Source organism: Agelaius tricolor, unplaced genomic scaffold (assembly GCF_023055355.1).
Source record: "Agelaius tricolor isolate 1412-34295 unplaced genomic scaffold, bAgeTri1.0.p SCAF_1, whole genome shotgun sequence".
NCBI classification, from domain to species: Eukaryota; Metazoa; Chordata; class Aves; order Passeriformes; family Icteridae; genus Agelaius; species Agelaius tricolor.
In genome coordinates, this window is record NW_027269261.1 from 106,335,471 (window position 1) to 106,354,997 (window position 19,527).

At 49.7% G+C, this 19,527-nt stretch overlaps 1 protein-coding gene across 1 annotated transcript in view; it reads right to left on the minus strand.

Moving 5' to 3' along the window:
* SIM1 (SIM bHLH transcription factor 1) overlaps nucleotides 1–19,292 on the minus strand; it is a 45,147-nt gene extending 25,855 nt beyond the window's left edge. The window contains exons 1-8 of the mRNA XM_071433857.1: nucleotides 18,389–19,292; nucleotides 8,309–8,391; nucleotides 7,212–7,301; nucleotides 6,987–7,095; nucleotides 6,792–6,877; nucleotides 5,437–5,636; nucleotides 5,221–5,327; nucleotides 4,178–4,325 (exon numbers count right to left, since the gene is read on the minus strand). Of these exons, the coding sequence (XP_071289958.1) occupies nucleotides 4,178–4,325; nucleotides 5,221–5,327; nucleotides 5,437–5,636; nucleotides 6,792–6,877; nucleotides 6,987–7,095; nucleotides 7,212–7,301; nucleotides 8,309–8,391; nucleotides 18,389–18,563 (998 nt within the window). The 5' untranslated portion in view covers nucleotides 18,564–19,292. The remainder of the gene's footprint in view (nucleotides 1–4,177; nucleotides 4,326–5,220; nucleotides 5,328–5,436; nucleotides 5,637–6,791; nucleotides 6,878–6,986; nucleotides 7,096–7,211; nucleotides 7,302–8,308; nucleotides 8,392–18,388) is intronic.
* Between the last annotated feature and the right edge of the window lie 235 nt (nucleotides 19,293–19,527).

Here is a 19,527-nt window from a genome sequence, read left to right on the forward strand (position 1 = left end):
ATCCCATGACCAAGCAAAACAAAAAAAACCCCAAACCTGGGATATTGCCTAAGTGAAGAATTACTGTGTGAGAGGTCCAGGGAGTTAGCAGGCTGAAAACTTGCACTGCATCTTCCAAAACTTATGACTCCTTCTGTGATTTGCCCTCCAAAAAGAACAAAATTTCCTATATTCAAATGATTTTTCAGCAGCAGTCATCCCACCTTTCAAGTTCTACCATGCCACCCCAAATGTGTGGGATTGCGAATCTGTTATTTCAAAACTCAAAAGCAGTAATTTGCACCTCTTTTGCTTTCTCCTCATCTTAAACATGCAAGAGTCTGTATGGAAAAGTTTGTATTTCTCTTTTGGGAGCACGTTTTTCTCTGCTGGGTTCATAAGACAGCCTGGCTGCAGTGGGTACACCTACTCCTGTCCCTCTGCCCAGACCTGCACCAGGGGCTCTGCCACACACCCACTGCCAGGTGGGAAAAGCACAGGAGGGCACACACAGACTGCTCATCTCAGACTCTCTTGGTTTGCTGGGAAAATCCAATGTCATCCTTAAAGAACAGCAGTTTCTATGAGATTCATACTGGCATAAAATATATTAAACACTTGGAGATTTTGAGTGCTACAGGACCTTCATCCAGCCCTCCTGCAGTAGAGCCTACCTCATGCCAGAGGAAAACCACAAGTCCCTGTAACCTCACATTTTCCTCTACATTTTCCCCACCTGCCTTCCTCATTTGAGTGATACTGCTGACTCTGAATAGCTCATTAAGACAATTAAGCCTGCTCTAGGTTGGAGTTCAGCATCACCCTAGCCAACTCTGCTACCATCAGCCTATCCCTAACAGTTCCCTCCTCCTCAAGTTTTCTGTTTCAGAGGCCGACTTCATCTCAGTTTTTTAAAACCAGACCTTTCTGTGCTTACAGTCACCTGGCAAATGGCAGGGCCTGGTCTTCACATATATTTTCTGAATGGCTGGCTAGCCCAAGAAGAATGATGATGATGATGATGATGATGATAATAATCTAATTATTCAGAGGAAGCTACACCCATCTCTTGGAGGCCAGGCAGCAATTTCAGCAGTGGCAGTCCTGCTGCACAAGTAAGCAGAATGCCATCTCTTCTGCAGAGCCCTAGTGAAGAGCCAGCCAGGCTCAACAAGACCTCGAGGACCTGAGCATATCAAAACTAGATTTTTATGCAGTGGCAGTGTCTACATTGCAGCTGTCAGCAGCACACAGCAGTTGCTGCAGCGAGTCTGGACCTCCCAACTTTCAGCATCCCTTCTTTAGTCAGCCTGGCTCCCTCCCTGCCTCCTGCCGTCCTTCACACTCGAGGCAATTCAGCCAAGAGTGCAAGGGGAGACTTGGAGATTTACACCAAGGCATAAGGAAGTTGCCCTGTGGTGTAATTTCATTCTCTAAGGGAAATCTTGAAAGCACAGCTATAGCCCTCCCACATGTCAATTTGGCTGCAAGCAGGTTCTGAAAATCCATATACATGCACCAAAGTATAAAGACTCTGCCTCCAGCGATAAATCAGCCAGAGTGGAGGGGTCACCCTGTTAGGGTACCGCTCCTGAGGGGGAAATCGTCTTCCCTGCAGGGCCGTTTTGGGAGGCGGGGAGGAGAGTGTTGAGGCACTCCGAATGCAGCTCCCGGACTGCCGGGGATTCCTGCCGGGACGCGGGACCGCGGACGCTCGGGGGCTGTCAGGACACTCAGGCACTGTCAGGACGCTCGGGGGCTGTCAGGACGCTGGGGGCTGTCGGGACACTCAGGCACTGTCAGGACGCTCGGGGGCTGTCCGGACGCTCGGGGGCTGTCAGGACGCTCGGGGCCTGTCCGGACGCTCAGGGGCTGTCCGGACGCTCGGGGCCTGTCCGGACACTCGGGGCCTGTCCGGACACTCGGGGCCTGTCCGGACATTCGGGGGCTGTCAGGACACTCGGAGGCTGTCGGGACACTCGGGGCCTGACAGGAAGCTCAGGGCCTGTCCGGACGCTCGGGGCCTGACAGGAAGCTCAGGGGCTGTCCGGACGCTCGGGGCTGTCGGGACACTCGGGGGTTGTCCGGACGCTCAGGGCCTGTCAGGAAGCTCAGGGCCTGTCCGGACGCTCAGGGGCTGTCCGGACACTCGGGGCCTGTCCGGACACTCGGGGCCTGTCCGGACACTCGGGGCCTGTCCGGTGGCCGCCCCCGCGGGCAGAGGCGCAGTGGGGCTGTGGAGGTGCGGTCGGCCCGCGAACAGCGGGGGCTGACAGGACACAGGCACATGGTACAACCTGTCACGCTGCTGGGACACAGCTCTGACGGGTTTGTCCCCACAGGGAACCAGGGCACTCCTTGCTTGCCGTGCCAGCCTGAAATTCCCGTGCCATGGGAAGCAAGGGACAGATCCTGCCAGATGCCCAGCTGTGCTTGCAGCAGGTCCGCAGGGGTGTTTCGTTTCGACTCGGATCATTTGAGGCAGAATTCCGTGATTGATGTTCACGCTTTGGGGATTAAAGAAGAGGGAAACGACCGGTAATCTCGAATGATCGTAGAAAACCTTAGCGTTTCTGGAGCTAAAACCACTCCAACATGCTAGTTGCCTTAGGGCTCCTTTTTTCTTAGCATTACAATGCACAAACTTCTGTCTTTGCTGCTTCCCGTTCACCCAAAGCAGGTGCTTGGACTTAACTGGGAAGCATAAACCACAAAAAATACAGAGAGGGACTGGTATAGGGGAAATGGACATAAAAATGTGCAGAATAGCTAGAGCAGAAGTGATAACATCTCTGCTGATACTCATCCTTACTGAGGAAATGACATCCCATACCAAATAAAATTAAATAAATTTGCTTTAAAGGGGAATTGCAGTTTGTTGACTATAGCAGGGTGCTGACCAAAATGTCTATTTTTTCATGCAGGTACAATGTCCCATCTTAGAGCACGACGCCCATTATCACCTTACATACCAAAGGGATTACACCCTAGAAGTGCAGGTGCTGTGACCTGCAACTCCTTTCCCACTCCACCAGCAGCCCCTCCACACATGACCAGAGCCATGGTCGAGCCACTTCATTTTGGGAAGCACTCCTTAAACTGGGCTACCAAACCACTTGCCACCTGTGCACGCACCAAAGCCATGATGCCAAGATCATGATGCTGCCATCATTTCTTTTAGGAAAGGGGAGGGTTGTGCCTCTCAGATGCTTCCAATACCTACTTTTGTCTCCAGGGAGAGAAAAGAAGAAGAAGAAGAAGAAAAAAAAAAAAAAAGGCAGCAGAACAGAGGAATATTCAGTCCCAAGGATCAACGAAGGACCGCCGGCCCCACTGGTCCTACGATGCTAATGAAGCATCAGTGCTGCCGGCAACAGCTACTGCCGTGTCCAGAGGGGATAGTAATAACTACCATGAAAACACTTAAAAATTGCCCAGCCGAGCTTCCCTTCCCTTCCCTCACTGGGCCTCTGTGTTTCAGTACAAGCAGGATAGCTAGGGCACAACCTAGCCGTTCCAAAATGCTGGGAGATGTATTGAGATGTATGGTATCTCAGCACTTACTCTGATTTTTTTTCCCTCTTTAATTTTAATTTTTTTTAAGTTCAATTGACCCTTCTGGTCACCAACTTTCTTTGTGGTTCACTGTAAGGATCGCTCTCCAAGAACAAAAAAGAAATCTCCGAGCTTTGATAGAGACTCTGGATGAAATTAAGAACTTCAAACCCCAGATTTTTGAAAAGAAAAACAGATGTCCTGTTTGTTGAGTATAAATAACTCCGTACGTGGAAGCCTTTTCTTTTACGCTGCATTAAATTTTATTTAATGCTGAGTGCATTTAAACTAAAAAAAAAAAAAAAAAAAAAAAAAAAGGAGGGGGGCAGCAAAATATGTGGGTGACAAACCTCTAAATCTTTTCCTCTCTCGAAAGAGAAAGAAACAGGCAGACGGGAAACCCTTCATCTGGATGAAAGCGCTCAATGTGTTTCCTAGCAGACCTGGCGAGCCTGCCCTGGTCAGTGCGGCGGCGAGGGGAGGGGGGAATGGAGGCGGTGGCAGGGAAGGACGGGCGGAGGGAGGGAAGGAGGGAGGGAGGAGCGGCCCCGGGCCGGGCAGAGCGGGGCGCGCCCGCAGGTGCCCGCCCGGTGCTGGGTCCCGGCCGGCCCCCGCCGCTCGGAGCGGCCCCAGGCTGACTCACGTGAGCACGTAGTTGACGCTGACGATGCAGTGCGGGCGGGAGGAGCGGCTGTTGTGCACGATGGTGGCGTAGCTCTGCACCCACACCCAGCCGCCGTGCTTGGCCAAGAAGCGGTAGTACTTGGTGGTCACTTGCCCTTTCACCAGCACTGCGGGGACAAAGCGAGGAGAGCCTCAGCGTGGCTCCCACCTCTGGTTTGATAAGCCCCGGGAAGAAGCGCACACTCCTCCCGGAGCCCTGTGAGCGACCAGAGGGGTTAGGACCCTCTTAGCCAGAGGGGTTAGGAATCTCTCAGCGGCACATGAGGACAAGGGTGGTGGAGCCCCCAGGCAGGGCTTATCTCAGTACCTGAGATCGTTATCACAGGCTAACAGGGGAGATTGGTAGGGCCGAGGTGTGCGTGTGTGTGTGTGTGTGCGGTCGGCTACGGCAACCGAACCCCGCACACCCCTATCCTGAAGTATCACCATCGAGATTTTGTTCTATAAATCTGTCTGGGTTTTATCTCTTCTCGTTATGCTCTCTGTAAGGAAACTTACCGGAAATCGGTATCCTTTCTATTCATCTATCCGTGTATTAATGTCATCGAGATATCAAAATAGAATAAAGTACATCTCGCCAAATCAGGCTCACTACTGCAGTCGAAATTAGATATGCAGATAAGGTTTGTGAGACTTGGTGGAAGTGAAATAAAAGTACTGATATTTCACTGGTATGGCTTTTTAGAGCAGGAAAAAGGGTTTTCCTAACTCAAATTTGAAGAGACAATAGCGCCTGAGATTTGTGCAGGGCAGTTCTTGTCCTACAACCAAAAGAAAAGGATGGAAAATTCCCAATCCCCTCCGTTTGCCACCTGCGTCCAGAGTTCAGTCTCTATCTAACCTTGTTTCACTAAAACCTGAAGAAGATTTTGCTTATTCTGCCCTCCAGAGAGCTGGCTTTTCACGTGCCGACCTAGAGGTAAATCCCAGCAACCCCAAAGTCCTTCTGCAAAGGGACAGGATGGGAGAGTGGGGTTTTAAACAAGAAGACCATCTCCTTACACAAGTGATGTGCGCAACGCAGGTGAAAGGTGTCACAACCATGGACATGATGGTAAAGGGTCTTCTCTATCAGGTCCTGGGGCTCGTAACCTGTTAGCTCAGCTACCCTGCAAGAGACATAAGCAGCAAATATAAGTGGGTGAGAGGACAGGAGAGGAGGCCTGGGGAAGAAGGGACGGGCTAGGGGAATAGATTTGGAAACAACGCCAGCTCTACCTGGAATCTAAGAATATGAGCTTCATGTCTAGGCTGGCCCGAAACATGAACATATTGCTGTGGAGCTTGATCTCCGTCACGGCGCTGGGCGGCAGCGAGTGGCCCACGGCGACCAAGCCAACGTTTTGGTAGCAGCCGTCGAAGGGAGACATGTCCAGGCTGTACTGGCGGATCTTCAGGTACCCGCTGCAGTGAATCACCTGCCGGAGACACAGGAAAGCTTGGCGGCTACTCAGCAGGGGGGAAGGGTGTGCTGAGTCCCTCCCCATGAAGAGGGCCCGGACGATTCCCCCCATCCCGGTGCGGTGCGGCTGCGGGGCTCGCGGGAGCCGCTGACCTGCGTCTCTGCCCTGGCAAAGTGGCACCGTTTGGGAGTTTTCTGTCCAGGATGATTTTTTTCCCATACTAGAGTTCAGCGTCGATCTAAGGCCCATTAGAGTCAACAAGATTTTTTTTTTTCCACTGGCCTAAGTGGTTTTTGGCTCACCTCCTAACTGCGCTTTTATTATTCTTCTGAAAAGGATAGACGCGGAACTGCCAATCCAGTTACGACTTTGTAATGAAGAGTGTATGCGCGTGAGAAAGGGTTTACATGTGTGCATATGTCACATGTGTAAGATGCGTCTGTTATATGGATGGAGCAGGCGTAATCCATCGCCAAAAAGCACCTTTGATTTAAGTGTATCTCCTAAACGTATCCTTGCAGACAACTGCTGTCCACTTCCACTCTTCTCTATTATTAAGAAGTTTCTTCTTGGGGTTCAGCAGGTGTTCTTAGTCTACGGTATATCGTGACACGACATCTCCTTGGGTTATGGGTACAACCCCCTCCTCGGCGTTGTGTGGCTGACAAAGCAGCGAGGAGTTAAGAGACAGCGTGGGGCTCTCCTTACTGAGGAGCCCCGAGCAGAACCGCATGAAGCACCTGGTCAAAACCCTTGACTGGGAGAGCTACCTCTGCAGATGATGAATTACCTAAGTAAGAAATAAATTAACCGGGGCTCCGGTTTTATCCTGAAAGCTGTCACTGGGAGCATCAGAGGTTGTGCGAGGTTCAGTTCAAACAGTAAAATAATAATAATAATAATAATAATAATAATAATAATAAAAGATAAAAAAAGCCCACAAACAAACATCAAGGGGAGCTCGATTGCTTGGTTTTGGTTTTGTGGTTTGAGCTCTTCAACCTGAAACTCTGAGAGAAATGGACCACATGAAAGAGTCCTGGGCTGAGAAAGCCCTCGCGAGAAGAGGTCTCACCCCCTCTTCTCTCCCCATTTTCACAGCCTTCCCGGCACAGGGACACGGGCAGGCTCGTGCGGGGGGGAACGGGGAATCTGGCCGCGGGCACGCACCTTGTAGCCACCGCAGGTGAGGCCCGCATTCCTCTTGGCCAGGACGCACTTCATCCTCAGGAAAAAGGATCTCTCGATCTCGTACTCTGGGAAGGGGGAAAGGCAGAGGTGGGGTGAGCCAGGGGCTCCGCTGGCTCTGCGCGGTTCCCTACGCGGCCGCGGCGGCCCGGCGGGGGCGGGGGCTGTGTGCTTTACCCTGCACGAAGTGCGAGTGGTAAGGCTGGTGCGCCGTCAGCACCGCCGTCATCTCGTCATGGTCGGCGGGGTGGATGTACTCGTAAATGCTGTTGCCGGTCAGCTCTACCTGTGAGAGAGGAGGAGGAGGAGTAGGGGGGCTCATGGCCGGCACCGCGCACCCTCTCCTGTCAGTCGCGGGGGTGGTACAGGCAAGCACAGGGGCTAGCAGGCCCCCCAGAGTACCTGCGACAAGCCCAGGTGCACCGAGGCAGTCTCCGAGATGTACATGATCTTGCCATCCGGAGCCACAACAAATATGAAACCATCCAACGTCTGCAGAAAAGGGTAGGGAATATAATTAAATTAATAGATAGACCCACTATATACCTGTCCCTCTGATTTATTTTAGCAAACAGGCGTCGATGTTCAGGCTCTGATTATTCAAAAAGTTGGAAGGAAATGGGCAAATCTTGGACAATAATCCCTCTAAAGCTCCTGGATCCCTGAGATACAACCCACTTCTCAGAGGGGCCGAGCTCAAAAGTAACGCCTTGAAAGTGCCTTGATACTATCTAAGAAGAGGTCCTGGCTATCTGGTGATTAATATGTGGGTCCCAGAAATCCCAAATACCTCTATCCTATTTAAAATGTCATGGGGGTTTAGTGCTTGCCTATTTTATAAGGAGAATTTAGGCGATGAATGAGTGTTTGAAACTCTCCACAGTGTAAATGAGACAATTTGTCAGGTACATTTCAGCAGACACAGACGGGACTTCTGGGTGTAGCAAGAACAGAATAGGCCCTCCAAAGGCCACACGATTCCACCAGAAATACGTGGTGATGGTCATCACTAGTGTTCTTTAGTATTTCAGAGCGTTGTGAGTTTTCAGATCTGTCCTCCCTGATTTGTGTCTCTGCTAATGTCGGTGCCCGCTGAGCCCTTCTGTCCCGGACAGCCGTCCCTAACCTGCCGCTTGAGCCTCTCCCTGCCACACCACTCTGAGCTTCACAACATTGATGATATGTGTCACCTTGTTAATAAATTGGGGAAAAGTCGTGCTCCTGTGTCTCTGGCACCCTGAGACACACTGTAAATCCTTCTCTGTGGACGCAGTGTTAGATGATTCTGAGGCAAAGGACTCAGAGGGACCAAGCCAACAATGAAATACACGACACTGAATCACAGTGGTTCACATTTCTGAAGTGGTTCCCCTCCTGCCTACCTTTCTATTAAACACTTGAACGGTTAAAAATTAGTCAAGGTGGCAATTGAAAGCTCAGAAGAGGGAATTATTTCTTTAATCATTAATACCATATGCCTGTCGTTTCCAGACCAGTACCTGCAAAAGATGGGATCCCAGTTCCCGTCCAACATTATCCAGTGGGCTGGTTCGACTGGAGTGGCCCCAGGCTTCTCCAAGTCCTATTATTTAAGACAAACAAAACGGAAAAGTAAGATGAGGAGATGAAAAATTGACTCGTGTGGGCCTGATTTTGGGGGGGGGGGGTAGTGTGGAACATTTTTTCCTTGTCTACACTCTAAAACATATATTCATACAATCTTTGGAAAAGTAGATGTGACTTCGTTGCACATAAAAGCCTCATTGTTGGTGGTGGTGGTTTTTTTTGTTGTTTTTTTCTTTGGGTTTTTTTTTTTTTTAATATCTAATTCCTCAGAGAGAAAAATACCCGAATACTTATTTTGAGTTAACGGTGAAGTTAATTTTTAAGACCTAAGTGTAACAGCATGCCAGATCCAAGTGCTTTTCAGTGCTGCTTTCGGCTGCTGGGAACTGTCCCACTTGAACTTGAGGGGAAGCGTCCTAATCTCACGATTTCTCGTCACTGTCCAACGGCACGGACCGCCCTCCCTCCTGCCCCACCAAGTCTGCCTCCAGGATTCACCTCCATCCCTTCCATCTCTCTTCCTGCTGCTCCGGTGGGCGGGATGGCTCCCGCTGCAGGGAGGAGTGATGTGCGTCCATAGAGCCCATTCCAGAAATTAATCTTTCCGGATTTGCCTTATGTTTTACACGCGTCTTGTTCTCTCCTATGCAAAATGAGCAGTAATAAAAGCCACGTGGAAGTTACTTCACCGGAGTAAAGCTATTCATGGACGATGTCTTTTCACGGTGTTGTTGCTGAAATAATTTAAACGGGTCACTTAATACCTTTGAGGCTTGTGCCATGAAATAAGTCTCACTCTGACACGCACAAGGAGTAAGATAGAGTAAAACGGAGGGGAAACCTACAAATCCCGATCGATGGCTGGGGTGCAGGTAGCAAGGGGACCCGAGCCGGCGGGATGTGCTCACTCCCGCAGTGCGGGTTCGGGAAAGGCAAGACCTCGTTTTCCAGTTATTTCGAGACAAACAGACGAGGTGCTGAAGCAGGCAGCCGCGGGCATCCATCGCTATTGAGCGGCCTCACCCAGGTGTTTGCCGGTCCGAGCCAAGGTAACGATTTCCTCCGCGCTCTTTGAACGGGGCATCCATCCCAGCGCGGCCCCTGCGCGCCCTCCCCACCGCCCGAGCCGTGCGCCCCTCTCTTCCCCGCCTTTCGCTTCCTTCTCTCCCCTTCCTCCTCTGCCTCTTCACAACAACTTGTCTCTTCACCACCCCTACACTTTTCTCCTTCTTCCTTAACTTCACAGCCCTACAGAGGCAGGATTCTCTCTGGCCCGTCCCTCATCCTGCAGCTTCAGCATGTAGCAGGTCGCCAGTCAGAAACAGGCTCCTTCTCATTAATTCCTCCGCGCCAATTAAGGGGGAGCCAGCCGCCAGGATGGAGGATCACCTCCGCCCCCTGTATTCAGGAAGGAGCTGGCAAATCTTACGCAGCTTCCAGGAAAAGAGAGAAAACCCCACGGTATATTTGATTTTCCCGAGCTCCTCGAAGGTTTCTCTGCTGGGGAGCCAGGATGGCCCGTTAGCGCTGAGCTGGCTCCTTGCCACGTCCCCCACCCGGAGGGAAATCTGAGTGACGGGTTTCTTTATTCAAGACTGAATCTGCACTGCCCGCCTATGATTTAAGTTGCTTATTAATCTAAGTTTACGGCTCTAATTATTCTTCTCCTAAAAGGGAAAATAACCCGACCCCAGCGGGTTAATGAACAGCTCACGGGCATTGCAGGTTAACCTCCCTCGGGAAGGAGGTTCTTCACGGCGCGCTGAGCTCCTCTATATGTTTCAGGTGGAAACCCCGCGCTGCTGGGCTCTGTCTGCTCATGGTTTATAATTAAACGTTTTCACTTGTCTACCTGAACCGGCTTTTTCAAATCCTGTCACATGAGACGATCCTTTGTGCTGCCCAGATGTTTTCAGTACTTTCAAGTCGGAGACTATTTCTAAACGTTGCCAATCCCAGCCTCTCCCAAATCGACGGCCTCTCCTGATGCCTCTTAAATACTGTTTTCAAAGATTATAAGAGAAAGCCCCTCCACTAATTTTCCCTCCCCCCGTCTATTCGCTTTAACATCCAATTTCCTTTTATCGAGGGGGCAAACTGTGATTTCTTGCACTTGACCTACCGCAGAAAATTCTGCAAATCCTTTGATTGTCTATTTAAAACAAAACAAGGAAATCAGCTCTCCCTTTTGCTCCAGGATTACGCTTGGAAACAAGATCTAAAGATTCTCTTGTAATTTGGAGAGCCAACAGCATAATAGCTTTGGAATAGAAACAAGCAGCTTTGTGAGAAGAAGGATAACTAAATCGTTTTTAGGCAAAGGATTTTCCCAGCTAAAGTGACCCAAGACAAAGCAAAACATAATCTATTTTGGAAGATTTCCAAGTTATGCCACATTAACCTTAGCAGATAAAATTTGCTTTCTTCCCTGCGGCCCCTCCCCCACCGCGGTCTGGTTTATCATATTTACATAAGTAGCCTTAGAAGGGATGTATCTATTATGGATCTAAGGAGCTAGCGAGATCACATTTCATTTGGAAATAGAGGGGAAGTTTTACTCTTGCTTAATACTTGATGCATTGTAGAACCATTTCCATTTAAATCCCCCCGACCCACGGATTACCTCCATGGACTGGCTGCATGGGTTTTGTAATTTCCTGAAAATGAGATTTCGATTTATAAAACAAGAAACCAATTAGTAACCAAATGAGGCGAAGTAGATCCACTAAAATTGACCTAATCCCACAGGCACCGTTTAGGTCAGTTCTTGGCGAATGAATGATGAGCAACCGTCTAACATAAGCTCAAGGCATCACCCAGCTGTGTTATTCAAGCAGAAAAATAATTTTTTTTAAAAATGGATCGAGCTTTTATTTCAGAATGAATTTGATACTCTTGCCAAAATATGGATTATATGCTCCTGCCTAACAAACTCTTCCTCCTATCTAACAATCTCTTTCACTCGATGAACTTTTTTTCCTGAGAAGAGAAACTATTTGTGCCACGAGATATTGTCTGCTCTTGTGAGGGGGAAGGGAAATGGAAAAAAAGAAAATAAGTAACAAAGATTTTTTTTTTTAAGAGAAGAAAAGAAAAGCATTTTATCCAGACTATCACTCATCGTTACCCAACAGCCTTCACCTATAGTGCGCGGAACCTGCGCGGAGTGAGCGTGCTGATTCATCGTTTCTCTCAGCACTCTCCAGTGGAAAGCCACTGTGCTTTCCACATCAAAGAGCATGTCCATCGGTTTCATGGGCTCTCTACAAAGGCGGGTCCCTGTGGAATGCCTTCTCCCACCCAGCCGCGCCCACCGCCGGCGCTGAGAGAGCCGCTCCGCACCGCCAGCCTGTCCCCCGGGCCGGGCGCACAGCCAGACCTGCCGCGCTGCACTGCCCCGCTCCCGTCCTTCCTTCCCCTCATCTTTTGATTGATTCAAGCCTTGATGCCGACAGCCAATGGAACCAGGGGCTGGGTGGGCACCGTCCCTATCCAGTAGCGATACTGTTTCAAGAAGCTCCTCTGTCCCATGGAAGGGGGAAGAGATTCCTGAATCGTTTCTGATTTGATCTAGTCAAAGACGGAGAAAGGCAGGCGCAGGGAAATGAGACTCCGAGAAGCCAGGGCAGCTCCTTGGCCCTGGTTGATCTCCGGGTTACTTGTCCCTCTGTGAGCATCTGCAGCGCAGAGCCCATCTCGACCCCGTCCTTTGTCTGGCGATAGCAAAGGGGGGCGGGGGTGGGGTGGCCAGAAGATGCAAGCCCTTATCTACTTTGCGCTGATTTGCCGGCTTTTAAAAGCAGTTACGGCGATTTCCCCAGCGGGCTCGCAGTCATGAAACCTCAGCGCAATCCGGATTCACTGTAGCAGGCGACTTGACGCCCCCGTTTAAAAACACCCAGTGGAGAGCCCACCCTGAGCTCCAGACCCACTTCTTTGGGGGCCAGACTCTGAGGCCAGCTCCCTGCGGGGCCCCTCCGGGGTTTGCCCCTGTCTGACGCACCGCCCCGCACGGCCGGGCGAGGCCCAGGGGAGCTGGCTTGGAGGCGAAGCCCCGGAGGCAGGGAGTTCTTTCCTGCTGCTGTGGATGGGCAGAGGGAGAGGCTTGGGGGACTCTCCCGGAGGTAGCCCGCTGCTGTGCGGCAACGCTGCCCGACGGGCCAGCCGCAGGGAGTCTTCCCTAAGTGGGTCCCAGCAGGTCCATCGCGGGTTTCTCTTCCAGGAGTTCCTCAAAACTCCCTCTCTGGGCAGCGGCCCCTGCCGCCGCTTTCCCAGGTCTCTCCGCCGCCTCCCGGGGGCCGTGGCCCGGGGCCGTCTCCGTACGCTTTGGTTTCGCTGCGTTTTCTTTGCCCTTATAAGAGCCGCTGTATGGTTATTAAAAAAGGAGGAGCAGCAGCTCACCCCTCGCCCGCCGGCGCCGAGGGAATGCTGACCCCACAAAGGGCGCGGGATGCGGGACCCCCGGTCACCTCCGCCCCGGGGCTCGCCCCTTCCGTGCTGGGCAGGACGGCGACGAAGGTCGGCCCGGGCACGGGCACCGGCTCCGTTCAACCTGCCCAGCAAAGCCTCTCTACAGGGGGGACGAGAATGTCACCTTGTGAGCGGCTCCTCAGGCAGCACCATTCCTGCCTCCCACTGCCCCTCGGCACTGCTGCCTCCTTAATACCAAGGGACAAGCGGGGCACAGGAGTTGTCTGGGAAGAGGGAGACAGGACAGCTCAATCCCCATCTCCCAAGCGGTCATTCTCCCTCTCTGTCCAGGGGAAATGACAAACAGCTCCGGGAGTCGGGGGAGCAGAACCTGCACGTCCTAGTCACCGACAAGCCAAAAGGCAACTGGATGTTGTATCGAGGAATTAGCTTGATTCGATTAACCATTTAATTAAATCGTCTGCCGCCAGCGCTCCGTTCTGCCATCGCCTAACGCCAGACAGAGCTGATTTCCCAGTTAATTTAACAGGCAGTGGTTAATGATAACTCAAAATCTCGGCCAAATGAGGCTTCTGTGAAGGACTGGGTCGCCGTCGGAGGGTTCAGATGGAATAGAATAAGCTATGCTTAAAAAAAAAAAAAAAAAGCTGCTGATTTCCACTGCCTGCGGATGCCATTAGCAAGGTTTTGTAAAGATTTATTATCTCGGTAAATCACATGTATTCATTTGAAGTAGAGATAAATTAGCATCCCTATTTCTGTATAAAAATAATAATAATAGGGAGGAAAAGCCCTGTTGACTAAACAAACATCCCTATTAAGAAAATGGTTGTGGAAATAATGCTGAGGCTGTTTCACCGTAGAAAGAAAAAACAGGATTTTGGCAAACACGAGGTAGCGGAATTGCGCTTTGAAATGCAAACAAACGGAACCATGTCCAAATTTGAGAGAGGGGGAAAAAATCAGGGCATTTTTGAGCACCAACTACTTATTCATTTCTCCAGAAGACTCAAATTCAAGTAGCCCTTATTTCGAAGAAATAGGGGAAGGAAGGATTTGCGCCAACGCACACGCAGTTTATATGCAAGTTGAAAAATATTCTCCAACGTGAAAATGGTTGTATGTTTCCAAAGGAAATACGATTTTTCCCCCGCTCTTCTCATTAAGTATTCCTTCTAAAACATAAATCTGTGGGGTTTTTTTTCAACTATCCTGCTAGTAGTTTAGTTCTGCTCTTTACATTTTAAGTTCACATCAAAACTGGAATTAAACAGAGATTCAGCGTGGAGAGTAAACTGCTGCTTAAATGAGAAAAACTTCTGTAAGAAAATAAACATTGAAACCTAATGCTCAATCATTTCCCTTTGCAGCAAGAAAAACAGCATTAAATCACCTATCCACGTGGGAAACGGATTTTTTTTTTCTGTTGATCTCTTCCCCCTTTAAAATAAAACAAGGTTAAGGGTTTCAATATTGAAATGTTAACCATCCTGATTCGGCGAAAGTTTATGTAAACGGAGTCTCTGCTTTTGTCTCGAAAAGCAAACTCCTCTCTGCTCCAAAACGATCCCTTCCCACTAGCACAGACTGCAAACCCTCCTTTTGCATCTCTGGTTGCGGATGGAGAATAGGACCTTAAAAATATTCCTAACTAAAAAGAAAAACAAAACCCAAACAAAAATTATTTATTGTGCCACCTGTGTTTTTTGTTTGGGTTTTATTAATTTTTTTTTTCTCCCTTCCCTTCTGGATACTGCCGAAGGTCAGTGAAGAATTACCCCGCTACAGTAACGGTGATCGCATCGTTTTTGGTGGAAAAATCTTTTAGTCCTTTGACACCCTGGAGATTTTTCTACCTATTTTTTGCATTACTTACATTAGCGATTTAAATTAAAATATTAGTATTTATTTATCATGAACGTCAAATCAGGAGTTAATTAATTAATTCTGCTTGAAAAAAAACAAACAAACAACCCTTAAAACTCTTCCTTAATGTCCTCAGAAAATTAGCAGATATTCACTCTTTCCAAAGCTGTCTGATCACCGAAAAGCAGTATAGGTCTTATACGCTTTCTCCTCCTGAAAAGAAGTGTTTTAGTAATGAAACGATGCAAGAAACCTACATCTTGGACTTTCGTCCTTGGCAGGTTTAATCTGCTGAAGACATAATGAACTGAAATTAGGGGCAGAAAGAGCAACCCTAGCGTTTCAATAACTTGTGAGAATTGCACAAAAATTACGAGAGAGAAGCCCGTAGAAAAATTTCTGTCCTGTTTGTCAAGTTTGTCCAGTGGAACTGCCTTATGTTTAGATGTCTGGGGCTAAGAAGCAAACCCCACGTGCTTATTTTGTGTGTGATTCTCCTGGCGTTTCACTCCCAGAAAACTCTTGTTTCCAAAATGAACCCGAAATCTACCCACCTTCTTTCTCTATAGGGACCTTTCAGACACAAAAATATGCAGACAAGCGCACACCGATTCTCTCCGCCCTGTCCCCAGCCCCGCGTGTGCGCGGCGATGAGGAGTGTATATCTTTCTGTACGTGATTATTTACAACCAACTCTATGTAAGCACTCTATGGGCAGATGGAAATTCGCTCTTCTACCGGGGAGAGGGGATATGAGTTACTCTGAAAGTGCAGCTCGCTCTTACGGAGACAACGTTTCTCTACCCTGACTCCTCCAAGATCTCTTTAAATGTACGACATGACATTCCGCCGGGCTCCCGAGCCTCCTACTAACCTTCTCCAGTGTTTTGGCCAACTCATCGGGTCTGTCCCTATGCATGTATCGCTTTCCTCCCCAGGGAAATACAAGCGAAAGGAACCTCAGCACATCCATCCAACATCCCTGCCCTGCCTCCTCCGTTCAGAAAGAATTGTCTTTTCCGTGCGTCATTTCCCTGGCTGCCACTACCTGTTCTCCTTTCCCAGAGAAGCGATGGCTTTTTTTTTTTTCCTGGGTGGAGGCACTGGAAAACCAGAATAGCCCCTCGCTTCCTCGCCTCCCTACACTCGCACCAGCCGGACAAGCACAAGCACACCCGCAGCGGGAGCCCAAGCTGCTCCGCCGCGTTCCCGGAGCCCACTGGGTCCCCCGGGGTCCCGGGAAAAATCACCCGGGCTCGGCTCCCGCACGGCCAGGCACAGCGTGGGCGCCTCGCTCGTGTTTAACAGCGGCACGGGCGGGCGCAGGGAAACCCGCGGGGCCGGGGCCGAGCCGGGCCCCGCTCTCCGCTCCCCGCCTCCTCGGAAGTACGTGGGAGGGAGAGGGAGCCGGCGTGGGACCGCGGGGAAGCCTCCCGGCCCCACGCCACGTTGCGACTCCCGCTCTCGGGCCTTTGTGCCCCGCTCGCAGCGCGGCCCTGCGCAGGGATGCGCGGCCCCGGGGATGCGGGCGCGGCGGTCCCGCGTGGGTCTGCAGCCCGCTCGGCGCTGGGCCTCCCGCGGCAGCGCCTCGGAGGGGCGAGCCCTTCCGAGCCTGCTCCCTGCCTTTCTTTCTAATGCGCAGTTTGCCTTTAATGAGGCTGCGAAGGCTCCGCTGCCCCCCGAGCCCCGCTCAGCCGCCCCCGCTGCCTCCGCACTCAAATTAGCATCTGCTGCGGCCGGCAGCGGCCCCGGCCCCGGCGCGCTTCGCCACACGGTTCCCCAGGGCATTCAGGCATCCTGCGCTGCCACCGAGGGACGGGGATCAGCTATTCTTCTCTTCCCATGATTACTCACAGCCTACAAGCAACACCATATGCTTCTTCTGATCAAACAACCCGCTACATAGGCACCAGTAATTGACGAGACCTGCTCGAAATCACGCAGAAAGGTAGCCTACTGAGACCGCAGGAGTTGACAAATCATTGCTAATAATCCTTTTAGGAACATCATGGGCATCAGGGTTTGCAATAGCTTTATTTTTATAAAGTATGCGCTGACAGCATAAAGGACAACTCCGTCTGCTTTGAAACAGAGGATTGTCCCGCATAATGATCTTCAAGGTGGCAGAGCAAATAGAAGAAGAAAGTGGATTGATGAAGACTTTAATTATTATTTTTAAAGGTTTCGTTTAACCCTTTCTTTGGTTATAAGTGACTCAATGATATGGAAAGTTATTTCAAGAAATCATTGTAAAATGCACTGGATTGAAAATTACTGCCGCGGACTTTAGGTATAAAGGTTCATCTGTAACCTGGGGCGGGGAGGGGGGTGTGAGATTACCTCCCTCATCCAAATGACTGCCACATTGCATATTTATTTTAAAAAGTAGAATTAGTACCAGTAGTCCACACATTTAACCGGGGGAAAAAAATTAAAAACCCCTCAACCCACCAAATCAGACAAAACTAGAGCAAAACAAAACTAGGCCATATACACGCTCTTAATTTATAAAAAATATAGGCCAACCGAGTCGAGATACAACTACAGAAAACTCATGGGGACATATTATGTTGTTTTCTATGTACACTCGCTTTTCAACAAAAGATGCAGCGAATTTTGTATTAGGTCAGGGAAAAAAAAAAAAAACCAAAAACCTCTTGATACTTTTTCTTTCACACAGACCACAACTCCATCGAGTTGATCTAAATAAAAGGTTCGTGATTTTTTTTCCCCCCCTACGTCTTATAAAATCAATAGAGTGAGAACACGGAAGAACTTTATTCTGACTCTCTTAACTTTGTTCTGTTTGTTTTTCTTGGCAGCCGATCTAGAAGACCAAAGACGATCGCTTTAGATCCTGGTACTATTTAAAAGCGAGACACTTCAGGACGCTTAAGTTTTCTTTTGCTAGACAGGCGGGCTGTTGCTGCTGTGGAAGTCAACGTGAAGTTTACTGTCGCCTGTCGAGGAGAGTCATGTCTGGGCTGGGCCACTGGTTTTGCAGCACTGGGTGGTCAGGGCGATTGAATACGTCTGGGTGCAAAACTTCTGCTAAAATTTTTCGAGGTCGATTAACGCCCTCAAAGTGCCCTAGTGATCCTCAGAACGAGACACAACGCACTCACACACATGATGTGATTCAGTGTGCTCGACTTATTTATTTAGCCTGGGTGTGAGCACGCCTGCACGCGTGTCCTGTACCTGTACACCGCACCTTTCCTCGAGAGCTGAACTAAGGCTTTAGGACTTTGCATAGACTTATGTAAATATTTACCCATATACTAACTCGCTCTCGCAGAATTACTATAAATAGGGGTGAATCATGCCCTCTTAGGCCTCGCGTGTGCTTGGTGGGGGATGAACATTTGACTGGAAGACTGGGGGAAAAGAAAACCCGGGTTTGCTGTAGCAGAACACGCAGCAGAGCTCAGTGCCTTCAAGTGTTGACAAAAGCACCATAAGTCTCCAACCAAACCTGTCATAGGAGCTAAAGGGAAAGTATTTACAACAGAGGGAAGTGACAGCGGAGGGCACCCTGTCTCCAAGCACACCCCGAAGGATTGACCTTTTTCTTTTTTTTTTTCTTTTCTTTTTTTTTCCCTTTTCTTTTTTTTTTTTTTTTTTTTTTTTTTTTTTTTTTTTTTTTTTTACCTTAAAAGTGATAAATGACATCTGGATCAGAACGAAAATAGAGACGAATAGGCATTCCCACCTACCTTCTGGAAAAACCACTCTCATTTTTAAATAGCTGGTAGTGAGTCTGATTATGGATGCTTTGTCCAGCTGAGAGGTGATAGCGGAGGGCAGGGGTAGTAATTTAGCCAGTTCATAAAATTCACTGTTTTCTTTCTCCCGTCTAGTCCGGGCAGCATTTTTGGACTTCTCTTTCATCGTGTTTTTTTCCCGCTTCCTTGCTACAATTTAAACTCCAGAGATTCATCCAAAGGTGGAAGGGAAACTCATCTGCAATTCATCTCTCCGGAGCATCAGGCTGTGATTCTGAGCGCGGCCATTACTCAGAAAAACCGTTCTGTTGTGTAAATGCAAACAAGAATTGAAGAGTAAAGATGTTCTTTAAAAAAAAGAAAAAAAAAAGAAAAAAAAAAGTAAATATACTCTGAAAAGCAGAGTCAATTAGATGGGGAAGGCATTTATCCAATGCAGGTCAGCACTCCAAGCAACTGCATTAAAAAAAAAAAAAAAAAAAAAGCTAGAAGATTGAGGCACCAGACAGCAACCAAACGATGTATTTCTGGCCTTTTTTCCTACTCATGGCGGGCAGCATAGCTCCTCGGAAGAGGGTCATAGTAATCCCGTTTTTTCCCGTGATCCGTTGTCAATCCGAGGGCCGGAACGCACGGCCGCGGGCTGCCCCCCAGGACGCTGGGTGACTTCCCCGGAGCCTCTCTCTGTGAAGACAAGAGCAGTCCTGGAGTGAGAGAGCCGGTACACGGCGCCGCAGCGGAGCCGCGAGAAATAATAATCAACAACCAGCCGCCGGTGGGTGTAGTATTTTCTCCCACCAGAGGGGAAAGAAAAAAAAAAAAAAAAAAGTGTATTTTCCCATCTAGCGCGCCCGTGGAGAAGCCTGCCCCGCACTCTCCTCCCACAGCCCTCTCACTTCCCAGCCCAGGTGTGCCCTGCATGGCCGGAACGAAAGCGCAGCAGAGAGCAGCAGTCCCCGGCTCCCGGCGTTAGCGGGTTTGGGGCTGCCGGGGCTGCGCCGGCCCCTTCGCGCTCCCGCGGGCCGGCACCGCGGCGGCGGCCAGACCTCCCCGCCTTCCGCGCTGCCAGACCCTCAGTGAAGGACACATTTCCAATCACGGAGTATTTCTGCTTGTTTTCTCCTTTTCTT